The sequence below is a fragment of the Meriones unguiculatus genome, chromosome 15 (assembly GCF_030254825.1).
Source record: "Meriones unguiculatus strain TT.TT164.6M chromosome 15, Bangor_MerUng_6.1, whole genome shotgun sequence".
Classification (NCBI taxonomy): domain Eukaryota; kingdom Metazoa; phylum Chordata; class Mammalia; order Rodentia; family Muridae; genus Meriones; species Meriones unguiculatus.
Genome location: NC_083362.1, coordinates 53,821,766 through 53,843,184, shown reverse-complemented (window position 1 = coordinate 53,843,184; position 21,419 = coordinate 53,821,766). Strand labels below are relative to the sequence as shown.

Below are 21,419 nucleotides of genomic sequence, written 5' to 3'. Positions count from 1 at the left end.
CCACTGGAGACTCACGCCTAGTACATAATAAGTGCCATTTCTGTTTCTCTGTTTCCAGCAGAAGGCTTTACCTCTGTCTACACAAATTCAGTCCTATTTTAGGAGAGTGTATCCTACTATTACAAAGTTCATGCATCTTTCCCTATCAACGGTGCTGAAAAATAACTAGATCAAGAATAGAGGATAGAAACTGATATGCACAATGCAGAAAAACAGGAAGGAAAAGTCAGTGTATATGTGTAATGCTGTTGAGTACAGCAAATGCAGGAAACCCTTCCAGGGGCTTTCCTCAAGTGTGTTCTGTCACTCTTTCTTCCTAGCAGAGGCAAAATGAAGAAATAATTCCTTAAAGTCAGGAATTCTCACCATATTCCAGTTTGACAGGAGAGGAAGCAAAAACCTGAACTTATATGCTAAAAGAATATAAAAACTAACATTACAAATCCTTAACAAATAATTAGGTGAAACTTAACTGAAAATGTTTCCCCTTTCAGCCTTTGCGGTGGGAGCGGCGAGCTTTTCCACTGAAGGATGAGGACACAGCAGACTTATTATGTCAAGATGAAAGAAAGGCTGAGGCTGAGGGGGCAAGCCCAGCTGTCCGCGATGAAGTCTTCTGTAGCTCTACACCAGAGAATGGCCACCCTCCAAACTCAGATGGATTGGAAGAATATAAAACCTTTGGTATAGGAGTTACTAATGTGAAAAGAAATAGGTGACAGGGGACATATTAAGAAATCTATGTAACTGAAAGGAAAAGAGGAAAAAAAATCTAAACCCTCTTCTGGATCTTCCACCTCCTCTGGTCACAATTCCAGAACAGGAGAAAGTGTTCCATGTACACATCTTTGACTGTTCATGAAACAGGCCAGAAGTTTCTTTCTCCTTCCTGAATCACAGAAGTAGCTAGCTTTTCACCTACACAAATGCTAGTAACTTGTGTTTGTCAATAATACAAATCACAAGCACTAAGATATTAACTGCTGCAGTTTGATGCCAAATCACACTATGGGGTAACTGTTGAGGCAAGAGCCTTCTCTGACAATACAGTTGATTTGCATCAAATAACTATTCTGCATTTCTATTCTCAAGACAGTTCACTAAAATTGCCTCAATAATATATAAGAATATACTAGTGTGTATACAGAACATGTACACACACAGTGCACACATACGTAGTCTTATAATTGCATGTATGAACTACTCTATGCAATGGATGTTGCCATGAATATCTAGCACAGGTGTTGACTGATAACAGAGTTCTGAAAGATTGGACTGTGGAGAGGGAGTTATTTTTTCTTTTATTCTAAAAATTCTTTAACCAATATAAGTTATTTATGGAAATTCTTATATCAGATAACACAATATTCATTTATTTGAAATCATTGTTCTCTCTTGAACTAACCACAGGCTTTCTGCTTACTCGTAACAATTAAGAGAAGCAACTTAAGAGTTTAATATATTGATTCATTTTAAAACTATTGTCTTTGAAACTTCACCAAGTTTTAGTTGCCTTATGTACCTCTTCAAGACAGTAATTTAAAAATGTAAAACAGCACACAAATCATAATGTGGCTGTAATTCTAGCTAATGTACAGCTAGAAGCTTCTAATTTGGTTTCTTCTTGGCATAGCTTTTATAAATACCTACTCTTAACAGGCATCCTAGATCAAGAATACAAGTTCTCTAAGACCAAGACTTTAATAGAATACTGAGGAGTGTACATTAAGGAAAATTCTTTTTGAAGCTATAAACACCATTTTTTTTTTCTAGATGAAAGTTAAGGACAATTTGTATCAACCACTTCTTGTTATGCAAAGAAAGGTTACTCAATTTGTAGTTCCCATACTACTGAGTATCCTGGCCACTGGGCTTGGAATCTATGGGATTAGATACTTAAGGTTTTGTTGAGGATTAGGAATTAAACTGGTCCCTGCAAAAGGGGGGTGGGGAAGCCATTGAAAATTCAATACTTAGAAACTTTTGCTTATAGTTTTACTGTACATTTATTTTTAAAGAAAAAGATAACAAAAGCCAGAAAAATACAAGTTGTCCCAGCAAGTAAATTCAAATCTTTGTCATGACTGATATTATAATCTTTTACATAGTTTTTTAATTAAAGTTATTTCTATATGCCTTGTATTGTGTGATTTGATTAAATGCTATTATTCATGGCACAAACCTTTCATAAGCTAAAAAAAAAAAAAACAAAAACACCCCACAGGTATTAATAAACTTTTATCTTATAGGGCAGGGAAAAACCCAAGCAAGCTCTATTCCATACCTATTTGTCAGTGTTCTTTGTTTTTAAACCTTATTTCTCAAAACTCATGGTAGCCTGAAGAAATCTAGTGATACAGGTTGTGTTCTTCTCATGTTCAAGAGTGAAAGTGAAGTGGCTAATACGTATTTTTAGTTTCTTGGTCACTGAGCACATGGTCATTAATACTTATTTATGGATTAAGTCTGCATCCCATCACTTCTTAGCCTACTTCTTTCTTAGAAATTACATGTATGTATGTATGCATGTATATATATATATATATATGTATATATATATATGTATATATATATATGTATGTATGCATGTATATATATATATATGTATATATATATATATATAATACAGATACACATATTTAAGTATGTGTGTGTATACACACACACACACCTTTGGGGTCAAAATCTGTATTTCCAGAGTTTTCTTGTCTCACTCTGTTTCTACTACAGGGTAAAGTTACACTAAAAATAAAAAAAGTAAAAATCTTTTTTTTTTAACCTACCCCAGGAGCTGTTTGTAGTCAAAGAAGTAGCACATACCAGAAAACTGCTTTTTACTGGACCCTCTCTATGTACCAGCCCACTGCAGATCTCCACTTTCTTTAGTCTTAAGATAGGACAAAAATAGCTGCTCTAACAATTACTGGATAATCTAGGAATTAATGGGATTATTCCAAAGTGCTTAATAACTCACAAAACAGATAAAAAAAAAATGCTTGCCATTTGTGGAGAATCCTCTACAGTCTAAGCGTAGAACTATACGCTTTCCAATATTATGTTATGCTTTTAAGTCTCAAACTCAGTAGTTATGGTTCCATTCAACATATTTAAGAGTTTATAGTGAAAATAGGTTGGATGATTTTACTAAGATCAAAGAGCTAGAATGGGTCCAACTTGGCATTCAACCCAGTGGAGCTTCCAAGGCAGACTTCGGTTTCTTTCTGCTCCCAGCTAACAACAGTATTATTTCACATAATACTGTGAGATCAGGGGCAGGAAGGAATTATCGAGTAGTCTGCTATGACAAAGAAAATACCTTGATAAAGTCTGTGCTTGCATTTCAGAAACCCTAGGCTTCATACATTATTTTATAGTTGTTCATAAACCAAGTGTAAGATTAAAAATGTTTCAGATGCCAGGCCGTGACATGCCACCCCCCCAAAGCTTCTAATTTTAGCCCCTTCCATTCACTCTCTCAGGCGTCTCAGCAAATCACAAATGACATGAAACAGAAGATGCACGTCATTTGCTTTAGGGATAAACTGGGGAAACAACAGAACACTTTTTGTAAAAATACAGAAAAATGTTTGTCATAGTAGCTAATTTTCCTCTTTAGGCATTAAGACGTATTTCTGTCTAATCTTAACAAAACCGTATTTTTACTCTTTACAAAAACCATCCTCCCAGTATAAACACGAATATTTCTCATCACGCTAATCTCTAAATGGCATCACTAAAAAGGTAGTTATTTCTAACCTCTTGAACATCCTGCCCAATTGATTTTAATCTCTGGAATGCAGCACTGCTTCGATTGCAATGTGATTTGGTAGTCAATATTCCTCTTTTCCAATAAAAAAGGTTTCATGAACAGAAACCAGGTTCCTTGTGGCTTCATCGATCGAGAGAACGTTTCTGAGCAGCTTCCGAGCAAACATTTCTTAGTAAGTTGATAACAGATCTGGGGTCGTCACTCCTCATAATGGCACTGCCAGACACAATCATGTTAGCTCCTGCCTGCAAGAAGTACACAGCTGTGTGTTAGGAAGGAAGGAAACCAAAACAGAGTCCTGGACTAGTGTTTCCACCTTGCCTCTGACAGCATTTTTCCAGAAGCTGATGGCAGCACTCTAAGTCACTGAGTTAAAAAGGAAAATGCTTATAAATGAGGCCACACTGTTATCTGTAAACGAGTCTACCAGGTCACTGGACGGTTGGACTAACTACCTGAAAACTGTACACAGTACCTCTGCAGATACTTAGATAAAGCTTTAAACTCTTAGGTCCTTAATTCCATTCAGGCCTTTCCTAAGCATATAGGTGGTCCCAGACACTAAGCAAACAACTATAGCTGGTTATATCTAAAAAGCCTGAAAGGAGATGATGTGAAAACAAGATGCTATCCATAAAACACTGGGATCATTAGTGCCTTGTCATTTTGTGTCAGAAATAATGTAAAAATGTGTCATTATGCTTCCTTACGGTCCAGAATGGCTTTAGAGGGCCTTAGAAAATAGTCTCCAGGTAACATTTTTAAATGTGGAGGCAAAAAAGGGGATGGGGTATTATATATATATCCTAAAAAGTTCAAGTGAAACAACTCTAAATTTGGCTCTGGGCCTGGCATCTGAGCTGAGGGAAACCCATTGTTGGAAGCTTAAAAACCTCAAGCTTAGGAAACTTTCTCCAATGAGAACCCAGTAACCTAATAGCAGACTATGACATCTCCAACGGCATTCTTTCCAGGAATTAGATTTTATGGAGTATTGATCAACATGTCTCTAAATTTGAACAGGAACAGCATCCCAGAAAAGTTCAAATCAAAGCAACTTAAAAGGATCTAAAAGATGATGTACTCAGTGATCATCTATACAGCAGCTTTCAAAATACTTATCACTGCCAAGTCTTTTAGTTTTATTTTTTATAGTTTTTAAGTTAGGGTCTTCCTATATAGTCTAAGCTGGCCTGGAACTTAAAGCATACATTCTTCCTCTTCCTCATGTCTCTGCTTTCTGCCAAAGTCTTTGGTCATTTGTATGAGGTCATTTGTATGGCCATTATAAAAGAATCGGAAGTTGAGAGTGAACATGTGACTTATGGGCACCTGCAGTCTACAGAAAAGGTTGCCACTTTGTGACACCTAGGTAGCTCCCTAGACAAAACAGAATCAGCTGGCAAGTGGGGAGGCCTTGGTCTCTCAAAAGAAAAAATAGTCACTTGTTCAGAATTACAAACGGTAGCTAATACTTTTAAATTATAAAACAGCATGATTAGGCCAGTTAAATTTCTCCATTTTTGTCTAGTTAAGTTATCTTTTAAAAGAACTTAACGATTTTGCTGAGGGCTAATATTCACTGTACTCTTCTGGAGACCAGGATTTACTATGTAACAATTTGTATAGTATAGTTAGTAACTTGCTTGTTCTCTACTTTCCTAATCCTACAATTGAACGAAAACCATTTGGCCAAGAAAAAATTGATTTGAACAATCCTTTGGTGATAGGACTGTCCTGCAGGTGTCATCTGCAGGAACTGTCCTAGTCACAGCTCGGGAGCAGTCTCACCTCTGCACACTTTTGAACAGTGTCAGGACCTACTCCACCGTCGACCTCTATATCCAGAGTTGGGAACTGGGTCCTCAGCCAGTGAACCTAGACATACACAGAAAAATAGTGACTCCTACAGTGGACACGCAGGGACAAGCAACCAAGCACACAAAACACTATGGCTGACACTAGCAATACACACTAAGCCTGTCACACAGATGTATATATATATGTATATACACAACATTTTTGGGGATCACTTTTAATTAGACTGGCCCATACTGTGTTTGTTTATAGGAGCTGTTTAGCAAATGACATTCAATTTGAGATAGCTTTGCCATAGACTAATGAAAACTCTCATGTGACCCAAGGTCACAAAAAATACGCTTAAAATTTTTGCAATATGGTTAAAACGAGTTTATATTTTAGAACTTATCATGCTGTATTACAGCGTATGAAGGCATCTCTGTCCTCTCATCTCCAAAACAGGACATGTCTCAATATCTGTCTACTGAATACACACCTATAGTAAAAACCTTACCCCAGAATAGAATACTTCTTTTACCTTGGGCATCATATCTTCCATGAATTTCTGCCCTCCAAACCCAGGCTCTACAGTCATTACCAAGGCCATATCTATTTGATTAGCCCATGGGGCCAAATATTCAACTGTAGTTCCCGGTTTGATGGCCAGGCCAACCTGTAACAGACAAATGCTAAATCACATTACTTCTCTATCGGATTACTGCAGCCTAGTTAAAAACAAAAACAATCAACGTACAAAACAGAACACGCAAATTATCCAGGGTATAACATCAGCTTTTTTGTTTTGTTTTTGTTTAATTTGGCTTTATTTTTGCTACCTTATTTTTTGTTTTTTGATATGTTTTTAATTGATAATTCATATTTAATTAATATTTGATCATGCCCTCAACTCCTCCCAGATCTTTTCTATCCATTCAGTTTTATATTCTCTCCCTCTCTTTCTTAAAAACAATATACATGCAAACATACATGAAACAAAAAAATCAAACAAAAAAATATGTGACAAAAAACCCAAAACAAAACAAACCCACAAAGAGCAAACAAACAAAAAACCACAGAGTTCATTTTGCATTAGAAAACTGCTCCTGGGTCTGCATTAGAGGTACGGCTGATGGACCCAGCAAGACTCCACTGTAGAAAATTATTTTCTCCTCACCTGTGGGTATCGATTGCAAATAGCTTCTTTTTTTAGGGGTTGGGCCCTGTGTGTCCACTTCCCCCTCTTTGTGACAACTTCAGGCCATTCAGGGTCCTAGCATTCTTTTCTTTTTTTAAAGGTAACATGGCCATTAAATGTGAATGACTCCGAAGGCAGTGACCTTCAGAAATATAGTGGAATATACCTTCCAAACATTTTATACTTCAACTCTGGCCTCCCAGGTACCCACCTCCAGTCCCTTCCCTATCATTTTTCTCCTACTATTCTTTCAAACTTTGACAAGCTTTGAACTAGTATAAAATAAGTCTCTGATCATTGACTTACCTTCATCCCATTCTCCCGGATGTCTTTAATCAAAGCCCCTGGGTTCTCAGTTGCTTCAAGATGAAAGGTATATTGATTGGCACCTGCCACAGCCATTGGTTTTACCCACTGTTCTGGCCTAGATACCATCATGTGCATATCTAGGAAGAAGAGACACCGCCTGAACATTACTGGAACACACCAGCTCAGAGGATGAAGTCAGCCTATATGTTTGATTTCATTATTGTCACTATGTCTATAAATTATTCTGGCATTACAGAGTGATCAGTTATACTTTGGTATAGATAGTCTTCATCCTAAAGATACAGTTTGGTTATATTCACTTATTAAAACTTTTATATAAAAAGCACATGCTGCTATATGCAAAAAGCAATGAAGTCAGAAAACAGAGGTCTAGGAGATGACGCGTTAAAAAGTTTAAAGAAGTCACATTACCCACACAGCCTTGCTCCCTCTCATACGCTCTTTCTAGTGACCTTTACTGAACTGTTATGGCACCATGAACGGATGCTCTAGGTGCCAGGAATTGGCTGTTTCTCTCCTGCCTTACGAAATCCTTCTTAGTGAGACAATAAACACAGCAAGATAGAATTCACACTAGGTTGAGCAGCTAAAGCCAGCAAAACTGGGATTGGACTGTACTGGGAGGACATGATGTCAGAGAGACAGGCATCTAGGGAGATCAGCAGAGCTCTGGGCTGCTGGGGTTTAGTGCTAATGAGACAGGGAAAATGAAGGCTCAGTGAAGTGACAAGGTGCAACCACGGGGGCTACTGTGACAGGAACTCAAGTGAAAACCACATTCTGAGGCACAGCCATCTAAAAGGTGAAAGGAAAATGTAGATTGTGCTAAATATTTGGCCTGAGGAAGCAGAGCTTCAGTTCCCTGAGTGACACACAAGAGAGAAGGCAGGCTAGCAAGGGAGGCTGGCAGCCTAAAGCTGCTGAGCATAAATACAGTGAGTACAACACAGGCATGGTCTTCCTAAAACTGAATGTGTTTCATGAGGAAAGTGCTGCTTTAAAGACTACAGACTAACCCTGTAACCAATTCTGTGTCGGGAAGCATGGAGAGATTTTTTTGTCAGAGGAAGTACATTTCTGGCCTTGCTAAGCTATATTTTAAAAAGAATTTCTAACACTTCAGAACTTAATTATGATTATAAAATTCAAAAGTTTGGAAAAGAGTTAGACAATAACACCAGTAGTACACAATTCTGAACTAACAAAGACATGTTTCTAGGTAAAAACTTCACATAAGATCAGCAGTCCTTCAACAGAGTCTAGCACTCTCTGGTTGACACTGGCTAGATGGACAGATGTGATGTGTATTAGATATTCGAATTAAGACTTGTCAAGGTGCTAGTTAATACACGAAATACTGAGAGATTACATCTGACCTCCTTTTGCAGTTTACTTTGTATAGCTTCATTGTGGATGTGTCAACTGTACTTTAAAAATATTAAACAGAAGCCCAGCGTGGGGGTGCATGCCTGTAATCTCAGCACTTGGGGAGGCAAAGGCAGGAGGATCTCTGTGAGTTTGAGGGCAACCTGGTCTACAAAGTGAGTTCAGGACAACCAAGGGTACACAGAAAAACCCTATCTCAATAAACCAAAACAACAATAACAAAATATTAAACAGAGAGGCTGGAAAGATAGCTCAGGAGTTAAGAACACAGTCTGTTCTTCATAAGATCTGGTTCAATTCCCAGCACTTATAGGGCAGCTAACAACTGTCTGTAACCCCAATCTCATGGAACCCAAGAACCCTCTTATAGCCTCCCCTGGCCACAGGCATACAAGTGGTTCATAGACATACCTGCAGGCAAAATACCCATACACATAAAATAAATAAGTTATTAAAAAAATTAAACACAAAGTTGGAGAAATATACACTTTTGCACCCCACACCACATGGAGTCATTCCTGACTGGTGTACACACACTATATACCACTGCCTGTTAACCACTTGGCAGCTGGCTGAAGTGATCACACCCAATGTACTGGTATCACAGTGTTTATGATCAAGTAACCCCATTTCTAGAAAATTATTATTGTTTGTGTGTGTGTGTTTAAGTATAGGTGTGTGCATGCCATGGCATGAATGTGGAGGTCAGAGGATAACTGCTGGGAGTCGGGATGGAAAAAGGGATACAATTCAGGCTGTCCCTACATAACAAACACTTTTATCCTCTGCATTATCTTGTTGACCCCTAGTTTTTACTTGCTATCAGCAACACAGCACAAGCATCATGATAGTGACAAATGGGACAAGTCATAGATGCTTCCTTTAAGTATCACATTATTGCAAGGTTTACAGTAAGAAAGTGTGACAGGGACTGCATTCCCATAATTACAGTACACTGTCTTATTCTATTTTATCACGAGTTGTTGCTTACTAATTACTGTGTTTAATTATAAGTTAGGCTTTAACACAGATGTGTAAGAAAATCATAGTGACACTATATCCTGCAGTAGCAAATATTCATCTAAGATATTCCTTATTGAAAAATAAGTACATCATCTTATTAATATGCTAATATGCATTCATCTTTAATAAATTATAAAATCATTTGTATGCAAAAAAGTTGTTCTAAAATCAATTATTTCATGATTTATTACCAGTAAATGTACAGTTTATATGCTTATATATCTTTATACCCAAGGCTGTGTAAAAATTTCTCAGGAAAAAAAAAAGTCAAGGCTAAAGAAAGTTTAAGAAACCTTGCTCTCTAACAGAACCAAAAAATCTGAGCACAGGGGTCTTTCCTGAGACTCCTACTCCAACCAAGTACTATGCATGGAGATAACCTAGAACCCCTGCACAGATGTAGCCCATGGCAGTTCAGAGTCCAAGTGGGTTCCATAGTAATGGGAACAAGGACTGCCTCTGACATGAACTGATTGGCCTGCTCTTTAATCACCTCCCCCTAAGGGGGAGCAGCATTACCAGACCACAGAGGAAGACAATGCAGCCAGCCACTCCTGATGAGATCTGATAGACTAAGATCAGAAGGAAGGAGAGGAGGACCTACCGTATCAGTGGACTTGGGGAGGGGCATGCGTGAAGACGGGGGAGGGAAGGTGGAATTGGGGGGGGAGGGAGAGGTTTATGGGGGGGATACAAAGTGAATAAAGTATAATTAATAAAAGTTAAAAAAAAAATAAGAAACCTTGCTCTCTACCAGGTGTGGTTGTGCACATGGGACTATAGGAGTTTGGAGGTAGAGTCAGGAGAACTAAGAGTTCAAGGCCAGCCTGAGCTACATAAGATCTTGCCTCCCCTGTGGCCCCTTCCAAACACTGTTTTATGTGTATTGTACATTGTATGGGAGGCATCTGCTGAAAACAAGTGATAAATCACAAGTGGGAGTCAACACTTCATATACCAGAGATGATTTTTTTTCCCAACTGTAGGCTGACTAAGTACTCTGCACAACTGACCTAGGCAAGGCTCACGTATGACGTTTCGGAGGTTACCCATGTGCACTTTTGACTTATGATGTTTTCGCCCTACAATGTATTTATTGGAACACAGTCCTATGATAAAGTAAGGAGTATGTGTAGTTGGAGCTGAGCAAAGAAGACAGCAGCTTTCTACAGTTTCTCTTTACAAGCTCAAGGAAACTTCGAAGTGACAAACTGCGCCACCAAAGATATGTACTGCAAACACATAGCATACATACATACATACATACAGCAGGGAAGCATGGTCCCTTACAGGAGGAATCCAATGCCCTGCACCACTGACTTGGTTACGATGCCAAAAAACTAATTTACCACTGATGTGCAAAATAACGTCCCAGTGTTATGAAAATGGCTTTGACCTCATAAATGATCTAAGAGGATTTCCATGGTTCCCAACAGTACAGACCACTGCCTTAGATAATAAAGGCTTCTACTTGTTAGTTTATTTCTTACATGTCAGGTCTGCTAGCAGAACTGTAATAAAAGCATCTCCAGAGGCTCAGGCTGGAGGATTCCAAGTTCATGGGGGGCCTGGGATACAAAGTAAGTTCTAAGCCAGTGAGGGGATTTTGGGGAGGCCCTGTTTCAAAACTAAAAGTAGGACTAGAGAGATGGCACAGTGAATAAAAGTGCTAGCCATACAAGGTTGACGACCTGAGTTTGATCTCTGGAAAAGCAGATATAGTAGTGTAATCCCATTTATAGTCCTGGCATTTCTATGGTAAGATGGGAGGAAGAGAGAGAATTTTCTATCCAGGAAGCTCTCAGGCCAGCTAGGTGGAGTCTGCAGTAAGACAGATTCTGCCTCGGTAAGGTGGAAGGGGGGAAATGATTCCCAAAAGCTATCCCAACCTTCCGTCTACACTGTGTCACTGAGGTACATGCATGCCTGCACACACACACACACACACACACACAAATACATATAAAATTTTTAAAGAAATATAAACATTTTCAAAGATTGTTTTTTCTTTAAAATAGTAAAAAGTTGTGGTTGGAACCGGCATGTCCTGATCTCCAGTTCCACCAACAAAACCCCCAGAACCTTAGAGGTTGTACATATAACTTATGAACTACTTGTTTATTTATCTTTAAAGATTTTACTTTCAATTATGTATGTATGTATCTGTGTGGGGGTATGTGCACATAAGTACAGGTGATTGCAGAGGCCAGAAGAGGGAGTTACAGGTAGTTGTGAGCCATCTGATTTGGGTACTGGAAACCAAATCCTGGTTTCCAGTGCTGGTCCTTTGTGCTCTTAACTGAAGAACCATCTTTAGCCCTGGTCTACTTCTTAAAATGCAGTCATGTATCAATTATCTAACAACTAAACCAAAATGCATAGTTTATAAAAAAACAAATGGCTCAAACCCCTAGTATTAACGAAATGTATTCACCTTTATATTGGACAAATTTCCCAAAATATTAATTAGCAAATTTATATAAATATACATAATACTGAAAAGTGAGACTATGAGTCATAATAAAAAGGAAAAACAGGAGAACTACATGAGCAGTGGGAAGTGTGGCTACTGTCTGTAGGAACAGATAACTTGTTTCACCACTTCTCATAAGGAACCAAATTTAATTTTAAAAGTCATGGCACTCAGTATGAGCAGATTCAAGAAGAAGCACTAGGAAAACTCCTTTCCAAAACAATTTTTAACACAATCAAGATCAAATTCAACTACATAAAATTTAAAAAGACGAACATGTTCATGGACAAGAAATAATAATGCACATTTTCTTTGGTTCTCTCAAAATGGACGATTCCATTCAGCCTGCAAGAGTTGAGGGATGGCTATAAACAAGACCAACACAAAGCTTACTTTATATGAGATCTTTGGTTTTATTTACTTTTTGTAACTCAACTATGTGATTTCCGGGTGTGAATTTTGTATGCGACAATAGCATGTTGCATGTCTAAAGGCTGGACCCTCAGAACAGTCTGCATTAGTAGGGATGTCCTGTGGCTATGCTGCTGTGGACGCTCAAAAGACACATGCAACTACTGAGGACTTGTAATGTGCCTTTTGTAAATGAGAAACTACATTTTTACTTTAAGAAGCTAAATATGGGTTTTAGAGCTACCATACTGAACAGTATAGCTATAAGTCCTCCATAAAATTGTTCTACTACTGGCAAAAAAATTAAGTTTTACTTAATTATACAAGTTACATAAAACATTATGAACTTGGATCTGTATCAGTTCAAATAACTTCTAGGTTGGAGTGATCTACAAAGAAAAACAAAACAACAAAAAATAAACAACAACAAAACCTTCATCTTTACTACCCTATGACACTGAAATGAAGCATATCCTCAGAAAGCGCACATTTGAAAGAAATGAACTGGCTGTTGGAACACTTACTTGAACCATAAATCCAACTACTAGTTACTCAAATATAATATGTCTGTTTAAGCCTAAGTTGTGGCAGAGAGAGGACACAGTAGGTAAGAGGATGATGGGCTGCTTCGCCACAGGAACCCAGTTCAGTTCCTTGCACCCACATGGAGGGTCACAACCTTCTGTAACTCCAGTTTCAAGGGATCCAATGCCATCTTCTGGCCTCAGAGGATACTGTATACACATACATCCCAACAAATAAATTAGAGTAAAAAAAAAAATAACAAGATGAGTTCTACCTCTTCCTTCACAGATCTTACAATCTGACAATCTGAAACTAAAGTACATTCTAAAAACAGACTGAAAAGTGGATCAAAGTTAATCTGGACTCAATGCTTAGAAAGGCCTCTCTGAGCAGATAAGTGACCAGAGAGCTGCGGCTGAGACCCTCAGCAAGGAATTTTTCTAGGCAGAATCTGGTTCAAGGGCCTAGGGAAGTGAAGGTGTTGGATTACTATGATCAAGCAAATGAGCCACAGCACAAGAGAAGAGTGCAAGATGAACTTGATCAAACAAATCCATTTTCCTTTAAGCAATATAATCAGTTTTAAATTGTATAATAACACACTTACCAAAGAAAGGGTCCTGGCCTAGCTGCTTCCGGAGGCTTTCAACCACGGGGTGACCAAAAGTGATGTTGGGAACAAAATGCCTACAAGACAAAAGGAAAATCTTACTCCAAAACATTTTCAATTTAACTTCTGCATTGCTCAGTATAAATTCAGGCAAAAGAACAAGGGGATATTTAATTTGCATTTTTCCTCAAATAATCCTTAACATCTTTTTTTAATATTAAACAAAATTTAAAAAAATAAACAGGTAAGATCAATTTTATAACTAATGTATGCTGTAACATATATCTTCTTGACAAGTCTGCAAATCATAACCCATGGCAACCAGAAATGGAAAGATGACAAAAGACAGTTCCGGACTTGCTCAAGTGATACTAGTTAATAACGGATTCTAACACAGGTGTCCCGAATCTTAGCCTCTAGTCCACCTCAATAACAGACCATTAACTTACAGCTTAAACAATAACCATTAAAAAAATAACTTGATGCCTCTCAGAGCTAGTCATAGTATACTGAGAGCTTAGTTCACACCAGGTTATTGTATCTTTCTTCATACCTCAGACTAGTTAACGAGCTCTGAGGTAGATTCTCTTTGAAGAACATACTAACACCCTTTAATAATAAAGGCTGGTTAATCTGTGGAGCAGAATTCAAATTAAGTCAGTCGGATAACAACCCCGAAGCAACCTTTGCCTCCTTGGTTCATCTTCCTGTCATATGGCTTGCTCATTTCAGAATTTAGAAAAATCCCTTCCCACATGCAGGTCCTATGCTAGGTGCAACATGCACTGTGTCTGCCAAAGAAACAAGCTCACTGGTGAGAAATGAACGAGAGGGTCAGCAAGTCACCACAGCTCTCCATCTACAGCTGCAGGATAGTTTTAAGTAGGAAGCTAACCCACCAAAGGACTATTGTGATAATTCCCAGCTGTTCCTGTAATAATTCTCATCAATGGTCTCTGAGTTTAAGTGGTGAATGTTACTGTAGACTCTAGAACATAGAAAGCACGAGCTGAGCAGTCCTAATCGGAAATCCTATAATACTGGGGAGAATCAATCCGATGCCACAAAAAACAAATTTTATTTAATATATGACAGGCTGTAGGTACAGTAACAAGATGGTTTAAATTTTTGTAGTGGGGTGTACTTCCCCAAGACCTGGGAGGTTCAGGGAAGAAGGTCAAGAGTTCAAGGTCACCCTCAGCTACTCAGAGATCCTACCTCAAAAAAAGAAAAGAAAAAAAAAAAAGACTATAGAAAATTACAGGAACTGTACACAAAGTTTCAAAAGACCTAAATGAACTTAGGCCTGGGTCCTAATCCCAAAGTAACTTATAGGTATACAAAAATATTCTGAGATCCAAGTAAAACCCCAAAACTGAGACAATTCTGTTCATAAATATTTTGGATGAGAGAAGTTCAACCTGCCCCCCTTTCCTATTCTCACTTTACTATCAGCCAATAAAACTCTTTCTGAATAGAACCACGGGATGGAAGAAGATGAAATCCCAGAACACGTGCATGGAAAGACACTCACACTCACCTGCAACATTAGCAAGAAATTAACTATAGTGCTATGTTACCGAAATCTAGGCTTTGAGAAAAGCTAAGCAATAATGCCCATGGGAATGTGAAGAAAGAAAATAGCAAAAGTAGGATTAAAATAAAAGCAAGGCTTCTGTGGAATTCTGAAACATTAGAAGATCACAGGACTTATGGAACGTTGAGATGTGTAGGATCAGAAACAGCTGAAAAGGAAGCAAAGGTAGAAATAAGCAAGTTTAGGTCAAGGGGGAAAGGGTGTTGACCAAACCAGGAGTAGACTCTATCAGATTAAGGGTGTCCAATGCTACATGCAGGTGTTTGGAGTTTATTGCACTATAAATGTCTAGTGGGATAATAGGGCAAGAAACAAGTAATAAAATACAAAAAACAAAACATGAAAATGGATTAGCAGTAAGCTCCAAGAAGGAAGTCAGGTATTAATGCTAAGAATCCATAAAAATGACAAAGTAGGTAAAGCCAAGAGGGTCTGTCAATTAACAATTAAATGCAGCAGGAGGTAAAAGAGTCAATCATGGTTAGGGTGTTTGTTTGTTTTTGACACAGGGTTTCTCCATGTAGCTTTAGCTGTCCTGGAACTCCAACTGTAAACCAGGCTGGCCTTGAATTCAGAGATCCACCTGATCCTAATGCCTCTCTGCCTTCCTGGGGCAGGTGAGAGGTGTGAGAGGCACCACCGCCCATCAGTTAAAGCTTTTTTAAGTTCAGATGACAGACAGGAGAGCTGCTCTTAAAGAGTGTAAGTTCCAAACACTTCCCATACATTTAACTCTAAACATGGCAACCCATGAGACAGTAGCTCCTGTGCTTTACAGGCAAGGGAATACGGCCCAGTGCCATACAATCAGAGGGCGTTGGTGACAGGAATGAACACAGGCAGTAACTACGAAGTCCACTCTTAATCACTGAATTCACCTGCCAGTACAGTGACAGCTAGAACAGACCTGGGGAGAGAGTGCAGAAACTCACACTCTGAATACACCCCAACAGGACACAATGAGTAGACCAGTGTGGCGAAGTGCTCTAATCAACCGATACTTGGAGGTTCCATTTGTAAGCATTGAAAAGATTTTTCCACTGCCTGTCTCGAGAAATCACTAGCAGGGCTTGATGCCTCCAGAAATAAGGGTTGGCTAAGCAGGCAGCAACCCCGATGACTATCCTACTTTACAGAAAAGTCTTTAGTTGCACATACTGTTCTTTTAATTCACTGTGTGGCCTTGAAAGTTGGTTTGTTCAAATTTAGGTTTCATTTATTATGAAAAACATAGTTATAAAGGATGGAATAAGAAGCTGAGAATGAATAAATACAAATCTACTTAACTCAAGTTATGTGGACAACATGTGCTCCTGGTGATGAACTCAGTGAACCAGGTTTACTAAATTCACCAAGAGCACAAAAATGCACTAATATTCTCACAAGAAACTAAAGGTTTGTGGTTAAGCAAAAACCAAAAAACGGCAAAAATCCAGACATGAAATCAGATGTCTTGGAATTCTCTTACAATATGAATTACCAAGGCATTAACAGCCTCTTCATGAAGGCTACTGAGGTTCCAAAAACCTAAGGATATGAATTTTTAACAAATGCCTCAGATTTCTTACCAGACTAGAAAATTCTAAATTCATTCATTCTAAAGAAAAGGAATTAAACAGAAAAGCCAGCTTCATCATTATTTTATTCTCACATTTCCCTCCTCAAGTTCAATTCTTTGGAGTAAAGCCTGAAAGAAATAAAATTCATCAAAGGCCTCTCCTTTCAGAAATCTGGAGATTTGCTGGGATTAAGCTATAGCTACTACAGTTTGGGAATGCAAGTTTCCTCTCTCATCACATTCCATCACCAGTCCTATGCTTTAGTTATAACTGGAATGCAGTCTACTGCAGACAAACCAACAGACGGATTAAGGTCAGTACAAAATGTACCGAGACTAGAACCAGCAGTCTTCCTGTGAATCAGGAATCACACAGTCGCTGGCTGGTGGCAGCTGGCAGACAACATGAAGAAGCAAAACTGAGCAGATGAGACAGGCTGGAGGGGGTAAGGCACAGGACACAATGAGTAACTGGCGAAAGGCACTTGCCTCACTCAGCTCCAGCTCACCATGGCCTTACCAGAATCCAGAACCTAGTGGCCAAGTCTTTGATAGCCCCACCATGCCCTAGCCCCAAGTCAGAAATTCAGTACTCATGTGAAAAACTCCCCAAAGTAATGATTCATTTACAAATAGTCATTTGCTCTGCTCCCATGGTTTGGACCAACATATTATGGTCCCCATCTTGTCACGGTGTGTTTTGTGCTTTTCTCAAAATGTTTTTTCTAGAAAATAAACCAGTTTTTAAATTTATTTTTTTTTAGATATCTAACCATACTTGTGTCTGGCCACCTAGTGTTTTCCAACCCAGTTTCTGACTTTATGGATAAATTCAGTTTTAAGCAGGAAAAACAAAATTGGGGCAGGGGTGGGGGTGCTAAGCAGAGAAGGGAAGGAAATATTTTGAGGCTGACCACCTTTGTAAAGGGACCCCAGAGTTCACTTTTGTACCGCTGCCCCGGAGACACTGCAGCACACGGCTAAGGAGGCCACACTGGCTCCATCAGGTTTGCTCTGCTCTCTCATGGTGGTGGGAAGGAGGCTGTACTTCCCTAAAATGATTTCCTCTTTCAAAAACGAATAGAAACAGCTTTTACAAAAAAATAAAAAATAAAGATTAAAAGGCTTGAAGAATTTAGGTTTTCCAAGCCAGTGCTTCCCAGTAAAAACAGAACAATTAAAAAAAAAATAAAGTTTGCCTTATTTACTAAACTGAAGTCTGTGAGGGGCAAATGTGACTCTAAAAGATGCTTCCTGCTATTGGAAAGCAATGGTAAGATGGCTGCAGAGCTTTATTTCAAGATACCAAGGTGAAAAAGAGAGACAGACCCTGCTCTCAGGACAGAAGATGTCTTAATAATTCTGCAGAAGTCCAGGACCGACAAAAAGCATAGTTGGATGTTACACTGCTTCTAACCTTGGTTCCACCTGGATTTTTTTTTTTTTTGGAGGGGGGGCGGAAGCTACCAGACATGGCACTATACCTTACTCTTCACTGATAAACACATTAACAACAAAAAGTACCTGAACAGCCCTGCAGGGCCCTGGCCCTACACAAGGAACTAGATAACTAAAGAATGCTAAGAGGAGGAGACACAGTCTTATCCAATACCAAAAGGCCTCCTCAAAAAATATACACACAAGTAACATACAGACTGGGCAGATCATATTTCTATTTTTATGGATATATACATATGTGCTTTTATATATGTATGCAAGAACAATTTAAAAAGAGGCCACGGATTTCAAAGAGAACAAGGAGATATATGGTGTATGAGAGGGTCGGATGGAAAGGGAAAATGATTTCATTATAATCTCAAAAATAAAATGTATTTTTAACAAAATACCACAAAAGTGATTCTAAATATTGCCATCATCAATATTACTATAAGCAAACTGAAAGGAATGTTTTCCATCCATTCATTCTGTATCAAATATACTCACACTTATGCTTGAAGCCCTTTCAGGCTGAGACCCCCTAAGTTCCCTCAGGCACCAAAAACCAACCACCATTTCTGTGGTACACACTTTGTGTAGTCAAGGGCTTTCAAGTAAGTGTCAAGAAAAACAAGAGATTTAACCAGAGAGCAAAAGGAGACAAAATTGCTACATAGAAGCCAAAGGGATTAAAAGGAAAAGGTGTAGCTGAGTGTGGTGGCAGGTGCCTGTAACTCCAGCATTTGGGGAAGATGAGGCAAGATTATGAGCTTGAGGCCAGTTTGATTTTCGTAGACCTTTTCTCAAAAACAAAATGAACAGCAATACCCAGTTTCAGCCCCAACAAGAAAATTAACTAATGGAGCTCTTGCAAATAATACATATTTGCCAATGTGACTTAGGGCAAACAGATTTTGCATACCTGAAATAAATTTATTTTTCTACCTCAACCCAAGGCTGTATTTATAATTTTATACGAACTTCAGGTGGGAAAAGCTAGTCAAAGCCAAGAAGATTCAAGTTCCAAGGCTGTCACAGTCTTCCGTAATCTTGAGCAAGTCTTACGGCCTCCTTTGGGTCTGGGTTTGTTTACTCACTTTATAACCAACTTAGGAAACTTGTACCCTGATTCTGAGCATTATAAGCTATAACTACAGTGCTTAAAGATTACTTACAAAAAACTGACCTCCCTGAAGAGCAGGGTGCCTGAAGAGAAAATAGACAGGAAAATCAGAATTCGAATGGTTATTCGATACACTAACAACTGCAGAGAATCTGTTACATGTCAGGCTCTGGACTTGCTCGTTTCATTTCTTTTTCCCCCCCCGAAGACACGGAAGCGTTCTATTATCAATACTACTTCCATTTCCCTAACACTGAAACCGAACCTCAATGAAGGCTGAAGTGGCTTGTACGTCAGCAAGCGGTCGCGCTTAGGAATCACACCCAGGGGTCAAGCTCATCGCCGTGGACCAGTCGGTCTCCCAGCTTGGTCAAGAACTAGCTATCTGAGTGTGAGTCGTGCCTGTCCCGTCGGGGCCTCAGTTTCTCTATGAGTTCACGAAAGAAATGTCCTGAACCCTAAAGATGGCTCCGGGGTCTTACCACCACAGGTTAGTTACGGGGTGCGGGGAAGGACTGGGGACTGGGCCCCGAAGGCAGCCGGGGCCAGCTCGGTGCCCTGGGCAGCGCGCTTGCCGAGGCGGCCCGTCGGTCCCACAGGGGCGCCGTGCACCCAACAGGCGCTCGCTGAGGTGCAGCGACGCGACCCGCGCGGCCAGCCCGCCCCGAGCCCCGCGGAGTTACCCGTCCATTACATCCAGGTGCAGGTAGTCGGCCCCCGAGTCCAGCATGCGCAGGCACTCGGCCCCCAGGTTGGCCAGGTCGCTGTTGAGGATGGAGGGGCCGATCTTGCAGCCCGACGCCATGGTGCCGGTTCCCTAGAGCGAGTGAGCCCACGAGAGCCCGGGGCCAGCCAAGACTACGTCCCGATTGGGCGCGCCGCTCTGGCTCCGCCCCCTCCCATCCCGCACTGTCTTCCGGACTCTGCCGGAAGCAGCTGCCCTGCGCCGAGGAAGTCCCGCCTCCACGTGGGGGCGGGGCTATCAGATGGCTGGCCAGGGGCGGAGCCAGGCGCAGAGCAGAGCTCCGACCTCCTGTCATGGATTGCCAGGGCCTTCTGTCCTCTCAGTATAATGCCTTCTTTTTTATTTCGGCAAGGAAAAATAGTTAATTGAATATAATGCAAAAATGCCATGGGATGATCATGGGCTACTGCCTACAATGTAGGAAATTATTAAAAAAAATTTTTTTACTATTTCATACGTGTATACCATATAATGTGATCAAATCCAGCCCCATTACCCTCTCTTTCAACCTCTGCCACTCATCCTGACCCCTTCCTTCTCCCCAGTTAATCCCTCTCCTACTTAAATATCTAAGTGTGTCTGTAGGTTTTGTTCAGGGAGCCACAGCTGCTTGCGCACTCAATTGCAACAGCCCTGCCATATCCGGTAGACAGCATTTCTTAGCACCTACCCACCCTCTAGCTCTTAGTCTTTTGAGACTGTTGAGTAGTTGGTGTAGTAATTTCTTAGGCTTCTTTACTCTTTCCTGTCTTTACTTTACCTTCCTCTGCAGTAGACAGACTTGACAGAGTTGTTTATTATTTAGCTGTAATTCTTGAACTGGGTGAGGGTCCTAATGCCAAATCTACGTAGAGTCTAGGTCAGGAAGAAATGGGAATCTATGCGAAGAAAAACATGGACTGAACAAGAGCAATTCCTAAAGAACAAGGATAGGGTACCTCATAATTTTATTAAAAAACATAGCTGTTGGTAATTTGGATGCTATGGTTTCTATAGCCACAGTCAGGGGACAATAAAGTCTTTAATGTTCTGACTTGGGAATATACCAGCATTCCAGCAGGTCATAAAGTGAAATTGGCTGTCTTCCATATCTACATTCTGCTTTATTTTGAAAGACAGGAGACGAGAAGTACCAGTAGGTGGATATCAGATGTGGAGGTAGAGGGACTGAAGGAGTTTACTGATTGGTGACTTTAGACCAGGTATAGAGTGGTGATGTGAAGAACAAGAGATGAATAAAGGAAGGCACACTCCAGGCCTTCAAAAATGATTGTGAATGAGCTAGCTCATTCCCAATGGAGAGAAATGAAATTAGAGCACATTAAATGATTTTAAATTTATTTTAGTATATGTGCATATTCAAACACAGAAGTCATAAGCTTTCATAAATATCTTTCATAAACATCTCAATATTTATTCATATGCATTTTTCCATGC

At 39.7% G+C, this 21,419-nt stretch overlaps 2 protein-coding genes across 13 annotated transcripts in view; one reads left to right on the top strand and one right to left on the bottom strand.

Annotated features, from left to right (window-relative positions):
* The window catches only part of Kansl1l (KAT8 regulatory NSL complex subunit 1 like), a 100,479-nt gene extending 98,346 nt beyond the window's left edge, over positions 1–2,133 (top strand). For all 8 annotated transcript variants that reach the window (XM_060368552.1, XM_060368550.1, XM_021655693.2 and 5 more), the window contains one exon: positions 495–2,133. In XM_060368552.1, coding sequence (XP_060224535.1) covers positions 495–719 — 225 coding nt within the window. In that variant the 3' untranslated portion in view covers positions 720–2,133. The remainder of the gene's footprint in view (positions 1–494) is intronic.
* On the bottom strand, positions 1,982–20,136 carry Rpe (ribulose-5-phosphate-3-epimerase). Of its 5 annotated transcripts, none has more exons than XM_060368553.1 (7): positions 19,932–20,136; positions 19,301–19,320; positions 13,520–13,599; positions 7,071–7,210; positions 6,108–6,242; positions 5,561–5,647; positions 1,982–4,014 (listed from the first exon to the last, which is right to left on the bottom strand). In XM_060368553.1, exons 1-7 carry the CDS (start codon positions 20,040–20,042, stop codon positions 3,892–3,894), a joined length of 696 nt encoding a protein of 231 aa, XP_060224536.1. In that variant the 5' UTR covers positions 20,043–20,136; the 3' UTR covers positions 1,982–3,891. The 5 variants fall into 5 exon arrangements, with proteins under 5 accessions (XP_060224536.1, XP_060224540.1, XP_060224539.1 ...); XM_060368557.1 differs by having other exon boundaries at positions 19,290–19,320; positions 19,932–20,131; XM_060368556.1 differs by having other exon boundaries at positions 19,290–19,320; positions 19,921–20,027.
* Between the last annotated feature and the right edge of the window lie 1,283 nt (positions 20,137–21,419).